The sequence below is a fragment of the Nicotiana attenuata genome, unplaced genomic scaffold (assembly GCF_001879085.1).
Source record: "Nicotiana attenuata strain UT unplaced genomic scaffold, NIATTr2, whole genome shotgun sequence".
NCBI lineage: Eukaryota > Viridiplantae > Streptophyta > Magnoliopsida > Solanales > Solanaceae > Nicotiana > Nicotiana attenuata.
This window is the reverse complement of record NW_017672459.1, coordinates 22271-36230: the sequence shown is the minus strand read 5'-3', so window position 1 is coordinate 36230 and position 13960 is coordinate 22271. Positions and strand designations below refer to the sequence as shown.

General features: G+C 35.6%; 2 protein-coding genes across 2 annotated transcripts in view; both read left to right on the top strand.

Moving 5' to 3' along the window:
- LOC109213299 (UDP-N-acetylmuramoyl-L-alanyl-D-glutamate--2,6-diaminopimelate ligase) overlaps positions 1-565 on the top strand; it is a 4820-nt gene extending 4255 nt beyond the window's left edge. The window contains exon 6 of the mRNA XM_019377082.1: positions 87-565. The gene's annotated coding sequence lies outside the window, so the exon portion shown is untranslated. The remainder of the gene's footprint in view (positions 1-86) is intronic.
- A 4268-nt stretch (positions 566-4833) lies between these two features.
- Positions 4834-13960, top strand: part of LOC109213298 (signal peptide peptidase-like 2) — a 20481-nt gene continuing 11354 nt past the window's right edge. The window contains exons 1-6 of the mRNA XM_019377081.1: positions 4834-5312; positions 6291-6449; positions 6537-6648; positions 6884-7003; positions 8541-8692; positions 8790-8978. Of these exons, the coding sequence (XP_019232626.1) occupies positions 5166-5312; positions 6291-6449; positions 6537-6648; positions 6884-7003; positions 8541-8692; positions 8790-8978 (879 nt within the window). The 5' untranslated portion in view covers positions 4834-5165. The remainder of the gene's footprint in view (positions 5313-6290; positions 6450-6536; positions 6649-6883; positions 7004-8540; positions 8693-8789; positions 8979-13960) is intronic.

Sequence of the window (13960 nt, the reverse complement as noted above, 5' to 3'; positions counted from 1 at the left end):
AAAAAAAAATTAAATGAAGAGCTTGTTCATTTCCTCTTAGCTTTGATCATTTTATCTGAAGTTTAAGTACTCTCTTTTTGGGGCAGATTAACACTTTGCCGCTGTTACATGTTGGTGATCTTCCTGAGAAACAGCAACATGTTGCCCAAAGCAGAGTCCAGTTTTGTAAGAACCTGAAGCCTGAGTTTGACAAGGATCTCCATCTCTAGAATGAAATTCATTGAGGGCTTCTTGGCTCTCCCACCCTTCGCGGAATTATGTTTGTATAGATGAAAGTACATAGGGATAAAAGAGCAATTATTGAGTTGAGAATCTGTTCCGTTGTTTCAGATAAGGATTTCCTGTCTAAACTTACTTGAGAATAGTAAGCTCAGCTGTCCTCTGTCTCTTCTACAGGATTCATATAGCCGATTCCAACTTGTTTGGGACTTAGGCATAGTTGTTGTTGTATACATAGATGACCATCTCTTTTAGGCTTAGCACACCAATTATCTGTTATGTCTACACTTTTTATGTACTGTCTACTGCACTACTTGGCTACATGCATAATGATGAAGTTAAACTAGGCAGTGTCTCAGTATCTGTCTCCTCCTAAACACTTGAATGCATACCTAAAGCACTGTTTTTATTGTAAAACAAGTAGGGTGTGTTGATTGTTTGTTCACTGGAAAAAAACATAAGAATCTTTTGGTTTATGAGCTACAAGTTTACTCAATCAGCTTACCTGACTGAGTCACGAGCTGCTAGACAGGTCAGTCCTGGGGCCAAGCTAGAATTTCGGCTACAGGTTTGGTTGAACCTAGTAGTCAGGGGCGGATTTAGGGGGTGAAAGGGGGTTCAACCCCCTTCGTCGGAAAATTACTTATACAAAATTTCTTTTTGTGCCTCTATATATTATATTTTAAATCCCTTGACACAACCCAAAGGATAACTTAGTGGTCAAGAGGGTTCAAAACCTTAATGAGGTCCCTTGTTCAATTCTCACTAGCCGTAATCTTTTTAAATTTTTTAACTCTTTTTTGAACCCCTTAGTAGAAATTATTTGTCTTGAGTCTATAAGCTTTAAATTATGGTTTCGCCGTTCCAGGTAACTGATAGCTACTAAATGATCAAGATTGTGACATGAACCAACTACTTTGGGGACTTAATGACGTGGCCATGCCAAGTTGCCCAACATAAGGCCCGTTTCTTGCATGACAGTCACATGCAGTTTCATGAGATATGACATCATGATTAAAAGTAGGTTTGGTGGTTGTATAATTCTCAAACGAAAAATAATAAAACAAAAGTAGATAGAGCGATCAAGCAGGAACGTATAACTCCTTAGTCCAAGTAAATTTCTACATACAAAGCAACCTCTTGCACCAACATACATGCATTCAATTGCAGGATGTGTCCGTATGAACATATTTTTCTTTATTCCAAGTAAATTTAGCGTCTACATACAAAGCGTCTAGCCTAGAGCAAGTTTGTTTGCCACTAGCAGTAATCAATTAAGGTCTTTGGCAGTCTGACACGATGGGTTGCACCTCAAGAGGTGTAATGTAGACAGCATATTTTAATGCGAGTATTAGTGGCTGCTTTTACGACTCGAGCGTATGATCTATAGATCACACGGATAAGTGTGAGCATTGTATGAACAAAATTGCCGTATGTTTCACCCAACTCAGCCCAAATTGGAAACATGTTGAGACATATTTTGCACTTCCACCAAATGTTGGTCACATCATGTTTTGCCTCTTTTAATGAAAATGAAATATAACAAACGATGAAAGAAACATAATATAGTCTCTTTAAATTATGTGAGGATGTTATATACTAACTCTTCATTGACATGGATGTAAAGTGCAAATTCTGAAAACTATTGGGGGTGAACATGCTTATATTGCCCCAAGTTTAAATGTTTCACCTATCGTAATTGCTAGAAATAAGTAATTTTCCGCAGAAAAGTCCAAAATTCTAGAACAGTTTTTATTTTACAAAAACGAATAAGCACTTAAAATCCACATGGCGTTATCGTGAAAATCACAATGATAGGACAATTGAAAATGACAGAGAGCATAAATGATATATTCAAGAATTTTATATTCCCACGTAATATTATTCCATATTAAGATCATGAATGAAGTTTCTTAATTTGTTTCTTACGTAACAGGAAAATAAAAAGGTGGTATTTTTGAAGTTTGTAAACTTATTTTGAGCTTTTGCAGAAAATCCTGAAAATATTGGTTTTTATAAAATTTTCAAATCTTTACCTTTATTCGAGATTTAACACAAATTAGAACTTAAAAAAATAATCAAAAACTGAGTTTTGAAATCTAAAAACTTCAACTTTAAACAAGCGCCTATGTTTTTTCAATTGAACAACAGTGGTCAATAGAAATTGATATTTAAACTTTTCCTAATTACGAGATTGTCCTATTAATGATGACCACGATGAACATTGGCTACCGTGTAAAACTTTTGTTAGTAATCTTTATTTGTAAATTAATTCTGAAAAAATAAAAAGATTTATAAACATAAAATGTAAACGAAATAAAAGTTAATCCGAGCCCACTGAATTCACAGTGTTTTCTTAAGGAATTTAATCCCCTCCTAGTACCCAAGGTTATGGATTATTTCCTCCCAGGATAGGACGAATTACACACTGCTATAGTGGTACTTCAAACCCCAGTGTTTCAGCGAACACAAAGTTCGGTAGCAAATCACACTTACTGTTGCTTTCTTTGATGTGAAGAGTATGCAGAAGAAAGGAGGAGAACTTAGAAAATCGTATGGAAATTATGAGAGAATGGACTTGTATTTATAGCCAATGTTGGGCTGAAACTGAAGAGGTGCAACTCTTCAAAATGGTTGTTTATGCAAAACGGCCATAGCATAAATGCCATAACATAAATGGCTAGTTTATGCAATAATAAACCGGGAATTGAAGAGGTTCAGTTACATAATCGAAAAACGGAAAACGGATAATGAAAAAACGTTTAATATTGCAAGTCTATTCTTTATATTGTTGGTGACATCATCAAACGACGGCAAACGATATAATCTATCTGAGCGTTGTATTCATCAAACAATACAACACAATATGATACATTAAAAACGACATGTACCAACCGTCCAAATAAGCTGCAAGTCGCAAGATTTTTTTTATAGAAAAATTCATTTATATTTATAAATATTTAATTGTAAAAATAATTACTCTTATTATTAATTTGAGGTAGCTATAAGTACGGGAAATTTTCACAACTACAACTTCTATAAGAGTATATTATATTATTTACAACTATTATTTGATTTACGTTTTGTACAACTTTATTTATGTTTTAAAAAATTAAAGAGTATCCAGCTTTGTTAAGCCACCCTACAAATATGGTAGTATCCCTAAAAAAATATTCTCTTTCTTCTCTCCCTGTACGGAAATCAGTGAATGAGGATCCCAAAATTTTAGCATATTTAATGAAATCCTTAACATTTTCTAAATTTAAGCCTAACTGAATTGACTACGACTAAAATACAAATTACTCTAACTGAATTTCTTAAAAAATCTCTAAATTCCTAAAACTTAGTTTAACCAAATGGACTACAACTCAAATACAATGAATCATCTCTTAAAAGTTGTTCTTTGGCTGTTATTTAAAAATAGGTAAGAGATTACATTATATATAATATATGTTCATCGAGTAATAATACTCTTTTTACAATATTGCATATAATTGATAGTATATCGTATACCTCTTATACAGTGGTATAAATATATAATATATTGTATAATGTATATATTTAATCATTAATGAACAATAAAATATATTATATATTCTACAGATGAAATAATGGGTTAACTTATATATATAAATAAAATAATATACTTTCTACCTAAGTATATATATAATATAAAGAAATTGTATATTGTACATAGAATAAATATACTATATACTACATACTATATACCATATACTATAAATATACTATATATAACCCTATTATGTCCAATGTTCTTTATTTGCATATAGATAATAGAGCATCTAAATATATTTTGCAAATACGTATATTAATGTATTCATATATACTGTATGAAAAGTATCTACCTATATTATACCATATTCATAAACTAATAATTTGGTATTTTGCGTTAATTCATGATACAACGTGACTAAACATTGTTACTTTCAAATTAAAATATTGAATCACGGTAATGTCTCAGAAAATAAATTTAAGAATATCAATTTTTATTGATTGAATTTAATACCGAACAATAGAAAGAAAAAAGAGGAAGAAAAGAACACTATTGGTATGAACAACAAAGATCAAAATAAGTTTGAAGATCCGAAATCCAAATTCATTAGCGATATTGTTGTTCTTGGTGAATTTGTAACTAATTCTGCTTCCATGGGTAACACGACAAATATTTCCAAAAATAAGTGGTTTGGGCGACTCCTCTGAGTGCTCAAACAAGCAGATGAAATTGAAGTGCAAGGAAAAAATAATATTATTTACATAGAATTGTGGAAGAGAATGTTTGTTCATTCTCAATATGGTACGGTAAGATAATTGAATATTAAAGAGAACAAGTGTGTTATGATTTCTCAATACCATTTAGTTAATGAATGAGAAAATTAAGGAGTCAGTACTAATAACTCAATTAAGAGAAATATATTAGAAATATGGAATGTTGTAGATTTTAAAAAAGTTGCATTATATATGATAATCTAAAAGTAGTTGTAACATATTTAAATAAATATTAAATAAGTTGTATTCCACGTAAATTCCTCTATAAGTACCCATAAACCACATATTATGTTTGCTACTTATTCTAGAAAAAAAAGATGGGAAAATTCTTTTGCCTTCATAATTAATTATTGCATTTTGCAAAGAATATTTGTCCAATTAAAAAAAAAAAAGTAAAAGGAAAAGATAGCCCCCTTAAACTTCGTGAAGTCAGTACACCTCTTCTGGGAAAAATAGTAGATCCAAGTCCACTGATCAACTAACTCATCATTTCCTCCTTTGAATTTCTCCACTCATTATTCTATAATAGTTATAGAAATCACATATTTTCATGACGAAAAAGTAAATGGTAGTAATTGCTTTTCTTGGAATACTGTCTTTCTAGTGTATGGTGATGAACTGTGAATCCAACAAGAAAAAGAGAATTTTCAATTGAATCCATGAGGATTATTAGCTCTCTAATTTTTATATATGGATTGGTATTATTCTTCTCACTGAATTATCCTGCTAAAGTTACAGCAGGTGACATTGTTCATCACGATGACTTAGCACCCAAGAAACCCGGCTGTGAGAACGACTTTGTGCTGGTATAACTTTTTCTCTGAATCTTTAATGCTCAATTTCTCTTCGACCCAGTTTGTTTCATGTGATTTTCTTAATTGGGTTTTCTTCAATTTTGTGCTCTTTTGTTTTCTTGTGCTTGGACTATTGAAAAAATAGTTGTAAAAAGGTGCTATTTTAGCTTGATCATGTCTAAATGTTAGTAATTTTTTCAACTGGGTTTCCTCTATATTTTTAATGCTCTGTTTCTCTTCGACCCAGTTCGTTTTATGTGATTTTCGTAATTGGGTTTTCTTCAATTTTGTGCTCTTTTGTGTTCTTGTGCTCGGACTAGTGAGATTTTAGTTGTAAAAGGTGCTATTTTTAGCTTGATCATGTGTAAATGTTAATTTTCTCAACTGGGGTTTGTCTATATTTTTAATGTTGTGCTTGGACTATTCAAAATTTACTTTTGAAAAAGGTGCTATATTTAGCTTGATCCTATGTTACTTCTATTTTCTTGACCGGGGTTCCTTTATTTTGTGTTCTTGGGCTTGGACTAGTTAAAATTTAGTAGTAAAAGGTGCTATTTTTAGCCTGATACTATGTTACTTCTATTTTCTCAACTGGGTTTCCTCTATTTTCTTTAGTTTTGCCTTGTTGTTAGGAGTAATTAGAATTTAGCTGTAAAAGGTGCTGCTTTTGCTTGATCATATATTATTTTGATTTTCTCAACTGGGTTTCTTCTATTTTGTTTGATTTTGCTTTATTGTGCTTGCATTAATGACTGCTTTTGGCTGGATCCTGTGTTTACTTTTATTTTTCACACTGGGTTTCCTCTATTTTGTTCTATTTTGCTTTATTGTGCTTTGGCTATTGGAAATTTAGCTGTGGGAGGTGCTTTATTTAGCTTGATGCTATATTTTAATGAGTCTTTGTCTATTTAAATGTACGCCTTACCCCCAAAAAGGAAAAAATATGTCCAATTCAGTTTCAATTGTTCTTCTTCCCTTTTCTTTGGTTAGGTGAAAGTTCAAACTTGGATTGATGGTAAAGAGGATGCAGAATTTGTTGGTGTTGGCGCTAGATTTGGCACTACTATTGTGTCAAAGGAGAAAAATGCACAGCAAACTCCCCTTACTCTTTCTGACCCTCGGGATTGTTGCAAGCCTCCAAGGAAGAAGGTTATTTCCTCCATATAAATGCTTACCAAATATATACTTCAATGGCCTTTTGCTTTATGCTGCTAATAATGCTTTTTATTTTGTTAGCTTGCTGGAGAGGTCATCATGGTAGATCGCGGCCATTGCAAATTCACTACAAAGGCTAATAATGCAGAAGCGGCAGGGGCTTCGGCAATCTTGATAGTAAATAATCAAAAAGGTAATTGGTGATTGATGAATATGTAGTGTACTCAGGTTGATGCCAGTAACTGAATGTATTCTGCAGCAAGAATAAGTTTTGGATAAATGAAGCCTAAGGATAAATTTTTTGCTATTTCTTCTCATTGTTCTTTGTCTGAGGGTGTTATGTGGAGCTCTTGCTGTTTTTCTGTTGGTTCTATGCTGCCTATACATTACTGCTTGCAGTTGTTTTACGGATGTCATTTGTCTTGCAGAACTTTACAAGATGGTTTGTGATCCTGAAGAAACTGACCTAGATATACACATACCTGCTGTTATGCTACCTCAGGATGCTGGGGCAACGCTGGATAAAATGCTTTTGAATCGCTCATCAGGTAAATTTCTAAGGAGAGTCACAACTTAGATGAGAAAACACATCCGAGTTGATCTATGCTGAAAAGCAACATGTTCAGCCACCGTTAAGAGCTCAAGACAGGGATAATGCTGTTAAATACTACACCTAATCAAGCCTCTAGGGCTTTGGTTTTTTTCTAATTTGATTCAACCTGTAACTTGATTATGCACGGAATAAGGTAAACAAACATACAAAGGCGAGTAAGTGATAACACACTTCTCCAGATCATTAATTCATGTGTTCTAATCAATGTTTTAAAAGGCGGGGGCATGAGGCGAGGCGTAAGCCCCGAGACATGGGGCGTAAGTCCAACGGATATTTAAATTTTACTAATTTCAAAAATTATAAGATAGTACAAAATAAAAGATACTTAATTATAAAAATTACATTAAAATCACAAAAATATAACAAATAATCTATTTAAAATATTTATAAATTATAATTAAACTACGAATAATACGAAAAGTATGACATATATCATAATATGCAAATTAGCTGCAACGTCTTTACAACTCAAACATCAAAAGGGATATATTCGATACGAAATCTTATATGTATCTCTTAAGGAGTAATGAATCTTGAAAGAATTTCAATATTATAATTTGATTTTTTTTTTTAAAAATACTCCTTTTATTTAATATGCTTTCTATTTGAAAGAGAAATTATATAAAAACATAATTCACAATTAAAATATGATTCTCAAGCATCATTCATTTGTAAGTTTCAACAAGTTAATAAAGTGATACATAATTCACTGTACAATACCATGATAACTAATTATTTGTAAATAGTTACTAGCTAATACTGAGCTATTAAATTAATAAGTATTGTATCTCGTAAACGTGAAAAAAAATATTTAGAAAATTAATCATAAAAAAATTATGGACTATTATATACTAGTAAAGACATAACAAAAGTTAATAAATAAATACTTTTTAAATGAAAGATTTATTTAAAATTAACTATCATAGCAGTCTTAGTAGATAACGTGCAATAATTTTTATTTTAATTATGACATAAAATACTCTCAACTTAATAATTTACAATTAGGAAAAAAGTAATTTTGAATAGTCAACGATTTATTAAGAAAATTTGAGAATTTACAAGGTTAATTACATACAATTGCATAAAGTTCTATTAGGCGAGCCCCGTACGCTGGGCGATGGGCGTGTCCGGGGCGTAAGCCCTGATGGCCGATGCGTAAGTCTCATGGAACTAAGCCTCACACATAAGCCCAGGGGCGTTTTACGAGTGCTCCGCCCCGGGCGAGTCCCAATTCTGCCTTTTAAAAAACAGAGGTTCTAATTATGTTTTGTGATAAATCTAGCTTAAAATGATGGATATCTTCTTTTTTTTCCAATGATTATAAAATGTTTGAGGTATCTTAGATAAGTAAACAACTAAGTTCATTGACCAGAATTTTCAAAAGGCTTTCATTACTTTGTTTATGAATTTGAAATTCTGGTGGTACTTTGACTTACAATTTCTTTTTCCAAATCTTTTGCTCTTTCATTTAGTTACTGTGCAACTCTACTCTCCAAGACGACCTGTAGTGGACATTGCCGAAGTATTTTTGTGGCTGATGGCTGTTGGTACAATCTTATGTGGTTCTTATTGGGCTGCTTGGAGTGCTAGAGAAGCAGCTATAGAGCACGACAAGCTGTTGAAGGTCATCCATCCTTTATCCAAGTAGCAAGCTTTGCTAGAGTTTGTTAGATATTTTGGCTTCAGTTTTGCAGTGACTTCTCTATTTGTTCTTTTTGTAGGATGCTTCAGAGGAAGATCTTCCAAATTTTGGAACTGGTGGTTCAAGCACTGTCATGGATATAAACATGATATCAGCAGTCTTATTTGTTGTTGTTGCTTCCTGCTTCTTGATTGTATTATATAAGTTGATGAGGTTCACGTGGTTCTTTGAAATCTTGGTGGTTCTTTTTTGCATCGGTGGTGTAGAGGTGCGTATTGTTGCTTTGATGTTTTATTTATCATAAATGACAAATTTGCATTTACTTCTTGAATGCTTTAATCCATAGACTTATGTTCGTAAATGAGTTATTTGTCCGTGTTAGATTGCTTTACATGGTTACATTGGGATAACACGGCCTTGGAACTTTACCCATATATAAGAATACCATTAGATATGGTTCGCTCGTGTTTTGCATTAGGTATTCAGCTGAAAACCCTGATGATTAGTTAGTGTTCAGTAAGTTTCTACATTCTTATAAATCAATTTATTGTATAAGTACCAGATATTTTGCTCCATGTTTTTTTCCCTTTGTAATTTATGGTATCCTTTTTCATTATTACGCATTGGCATGTGTGCAGGGGCGGATGTAGGGGGTTAGGGACAAGTTCAATTGAACCCATAACTTTCAACGCGGAGTAAATATCTATGTGCAAGAATTTATTAAAATTACAAAAATAGTACTTATGAACCCATAACTATAAAAATATAATGGGTTCAATGCTAACAACTTTAGAAGTTGAACCCATAGGGTTTAAATCCTGAATTCGCCCCTGCATGTCTGATCTGCATACAAAATGATATGAAAAAGATTTCTACACTTCGAAGTGTGAGAATGCACGGGAGAAAATATATTATTGATGTATTAAGACAATGATACACTGAGCCCTATATATACACAATACATGTCCTACTCCTAATACATATGGGATTAGGGTTATCTACTACTATTTACACAATGAAACTAACACTCCCCCTCAAGCTGGTGCATATAAATCATATGTACCGAGCTTGTTACATATATAACTAATACGAGGACCAGCGAGGGACTTGGTGAAAATATCAGCAAGCTGATCATTTGACTTTACAAATTTTGTAGCAATATCTCCCGAAAGTATCTTTTCTCTAACAAAGTGACAGTCAATCTCGATGTGTTTTGTTCTCTCATGGAACACTAGATTTGACGCAATATGAAGAGCAGCTTGATTATCACAAACAAGTCCCATCTGACTAATCTCACCAAATTTTAGCTCCTTGAGCAACTGTTTGATCCAAATTAGCTCACACGTGGCCATAGCCATTGCTCGATATTCTGCTTCTGCACTAGACCGAGCAACCACATTCTGCTTCTTGCTCTTCCAAGACACCAAATTTCCTCCTACTAAGACACAATATCCAGACGTAGAACGTCTATCAGAAGGTGATCCTGCCCAATCAGCATCTGAGTATCCAACGATCTGCTCATGGCCTCGATCTTCAAACAATAAGCCTTTGCCTGGAGCTGATTTTATATACCGAAGAATGCGAACAACTGCATCCCAATGACTATCACATGGAGAATCCATAAACTGACTCACAACACTCACAGAAAAGGAAATGTCAGGTCTAGTCACTGTGAGGTAATTTAATTTACCAACCAACCGCCTATATCTTGCAGGATCGCTAAGAGGCTTCCCCTGTCCTGGCAGAAGTTTAGAATTCGGATCCATCGGAGTGTCAACAGGTATACAACCTGTCATTCCTGTTTCCTCAAGAATATCTAAGGCATACTTCCGTTGTGAGATCACAATATCCGAGCTAGACTGAGCGACCTCAATACCCAGAAAATACTTTAATCTGCCCAGATCCTTAGTCTGAAAGTGCTGAAAGAGATGTTGCTTCAACTTACTAATACCATCATGATCATTGACCATAATAACAATATCGTCAACATAAACGACCAGATAAATACAGAGATTTGAAGCAGAATGTCGATAAAATACAGAGTGATCAGCTTCACTATGAGTCATGCCAAACTCCCGAATAACTGTGCTGAACTTACCAAACCAGGCTCGAGGAGACTGCTTTAGACCATAGAGGGACCGGCGCAACCGACATACAAGGCCACTACACTCCCCCTGAGCAACAAAACCAGGTGGTTGCTCCATATAAACCTCATCTTCAAGGTCACCGTGAAGAAAAGCATTCTTAATGTCCAACTGATAGAGAGGCCAATGGCGAACAGCAGCCATGGATAGAAAAAGGCGGACTGATGCAATTTTAGCCACGGGAGAGAAAGTACCACTGTAATCGAGTCCAAATATCCTTTGGCAGCAAGACGAGCCTTAAGTCGATCAACCTGGCCATCTGGACCAACTTTGACTGCATACACCCAACGACAACCAACAGTCGATTTACCCGAAGGAAGAGGAACAAGCTCCCAAGTACCACTCGTATGTAAAGCAGACATCTCGTCAATCATTGCCTGTCGCCATCCGGGATGAGACAGTGCTTCACCTGTAGACTTAGGGATGGAAACAAAGGACAAAGATGACACAAATGCACAATGGGATAATGAGAGACGATGGTAACTTAAACCGATATAATGAGGATTAGGATTAAGTGTGGACCGTATACCTTTTCGTAGTGCAATCGGTTGATTAAGAGGAGATAGTTCGCAGTATTAGCAAGGTCAGGTGCAGGACGTGAATCAGCTGGGCTTGATGCTGGGGGCGGACGACGATGATAAGTCAGGAGTGGTGGAGCTGTAGAAGGTTGAACTGGACTAGGTGGCGGCACTGGAGCTATAGTTGGTGGAACTGGACTAGGTGGTGGCACTGGAGCTATAGGTGGTGGAGCTGTAACTGGAACTGTAGGCGGTGGAGCTATGGAGGAAGATGAATGGGTGATAGGGACTGAATCTCCAAAAGAAGGAACAGGTAGCACCGCAGAAATATCTAAGTGATTAACTGGACCTGTGAAGTATGATTAGGTTTCAAAGAAGGTGACATCAGCAGACATAAGAAATCGCTGAAGGTCAGGAGAATAACATCGATATCCCTTTTGCGTTCTCGAGTAACCCAGAAATATGCACTTAAGAGCACGAGGAGCTAACTTATCTTTTCCTGGAATCAGGTCATGAACAAAGCACGTACTCCCAAAGACACGGGGTGGAAGAGAGAACAAAGGTAAGTGGGGAAACAGGACAGAGAATGGAACTTGATTTTGGATAGCTGAAGATGGCATACGATTAATAAGGTAACAAGATGTAAGAACTGCATCCCCCAAAAACGCAGCGGAACATGAGATTGTATGAGTAGCGTACGAGCAGTTTCAATAAGATGTCTATTCTTTCTTTCAGCTACCCCATTTTGTTGGGATGTGTACGGACAAGATGTTTGATGAATAATCCCATGGGAGTTTATAAACTGCTGAAATGGGGAAGACAAATACTCTAGGGCATTATCACTACGAAATGTACGGATAGAAACCCCAAATTGATTTTGAATTTCAGCATGGAAGGTCTGGAAAATAGAAAACAACTCAGATCGATTTTTCATCAAAAATATCCAAGTGCACCTGGAATAATCATCAATGAAATTGACAAAGTAGCGGAATACTAAGGTAGAACTAACCCGACTAGGACCCCAAACATCTGAATGGACTAAAGTAAAAGGTGACTCTGCTCAATTGTCAAGACGACGGGGGAAATGGGAGCGGGTATGCTTACCGAGCTGACACGACTCTCACTCTAGAGTGGACAAGTGAGATAAGCCAGGTACCATTTTCTGATGTTTTGACAAACTGGGATGTCCTAACCGTTTATGTAATAAATCTGGTGAATCAGTAACGAGAGAAGTTATTGGAGGAAGACAAGATGCGAGTCCATGTGATTTTACAAGGATAAGGTAATAAAGTCCATCTGATTCACGTCTGGTACCAATGATCCGCCCTTTACTGCGTTCCTGTATAAAAACAAGGTCATCAAGAAATAGAACGACAGATTTAAATGATTTGGCTAAGCGACTAACGGCTATGAGATTAAAAGGACTACCAGGAACATAAAGAACTGAGTCTAAAGGTAAGGAAGGAAGTGGACTTGCTTGACCTATTGCAGTTGCCATGGCTTGAGACCCATTGGCCATTGTGACTGTTGGAAGAGATTCAGAATATGAGATACTAGTGAAAAGAGATTTGTTACCAGAAATATGATCAGATGCACCTGAATCAATGACCCAAGACTCAGAAGGTGAAGATTGAGAGACACCAGTCATGCTAGTATTTGTTGGAACGACGGAGGTTAATCCTGAAGATGTCTGTTTACGTGCTTTGTACTGAAGGAACTCAATATAATCTGGTAAAGAAATCATCTGGATTGGATTTATTGCATTTAATCCAACAGATTGTGAGGTAAAGGCTTCAGGTAATGATTCCATTATAATATTTTGCCGGAAAAAAAAAAGCAGAAAATTGCTGGATCACTGTTCACGCCGGAAAAATCACTGTAGCTCGCCGGAAAATTCCAAAGTTGTCAGAATCTGATGTAAACTTGATGGGTAGGCTCGGAAAAACACGAAGAACACACTGTCCAAAAGAAACTTTTTGAATTTCTGGCCGGAACAGCCCTCACGCGCCGGCGCGTGAGACAGACGCGCCGGCGGCGGCAGAGCTCCGGCAAGCGCGTGGGGGCGCGTGGATGAGTGTTTTCAGGTGAACTTTTCTGGGTTTTGGTCGGATCTCTCTTGGGGACCTTTTGGTGGTGTTGGATTTTGCACAACACTGATAATTAGTGACTTTGACGTAATTAGTCACTTAGGTCACCGGAAATTTGCACGGTGACTGAGTTATTTCTTCCCGGATATCGCTGGAATGACGCACAACGATTAATTTCTCACGGTAGCTCTGATACCATGTGAGAATGCACGGGAGAAAATATATTATTGATGTATTAAGACAATGATACACTGAGCCCTATATATACACAATACATGTCCTACTCCTAATACATATGGGATTAGGGTTATCTACTACTATTTACACAATGAAACTAACACGAAGATTTAGACTGAAAGATCTAGAATAGTTTGAAATTGAACAAAAAAGTGTATGAATTTGAAATAAGCGTACCAACCAACACCTACCTTGGGAAAAGAATTGCCTTTTTCCTTGAAGAAGGGTTACGTACTCCAGTTTGGCAATCTGAGGGTCCTGTAA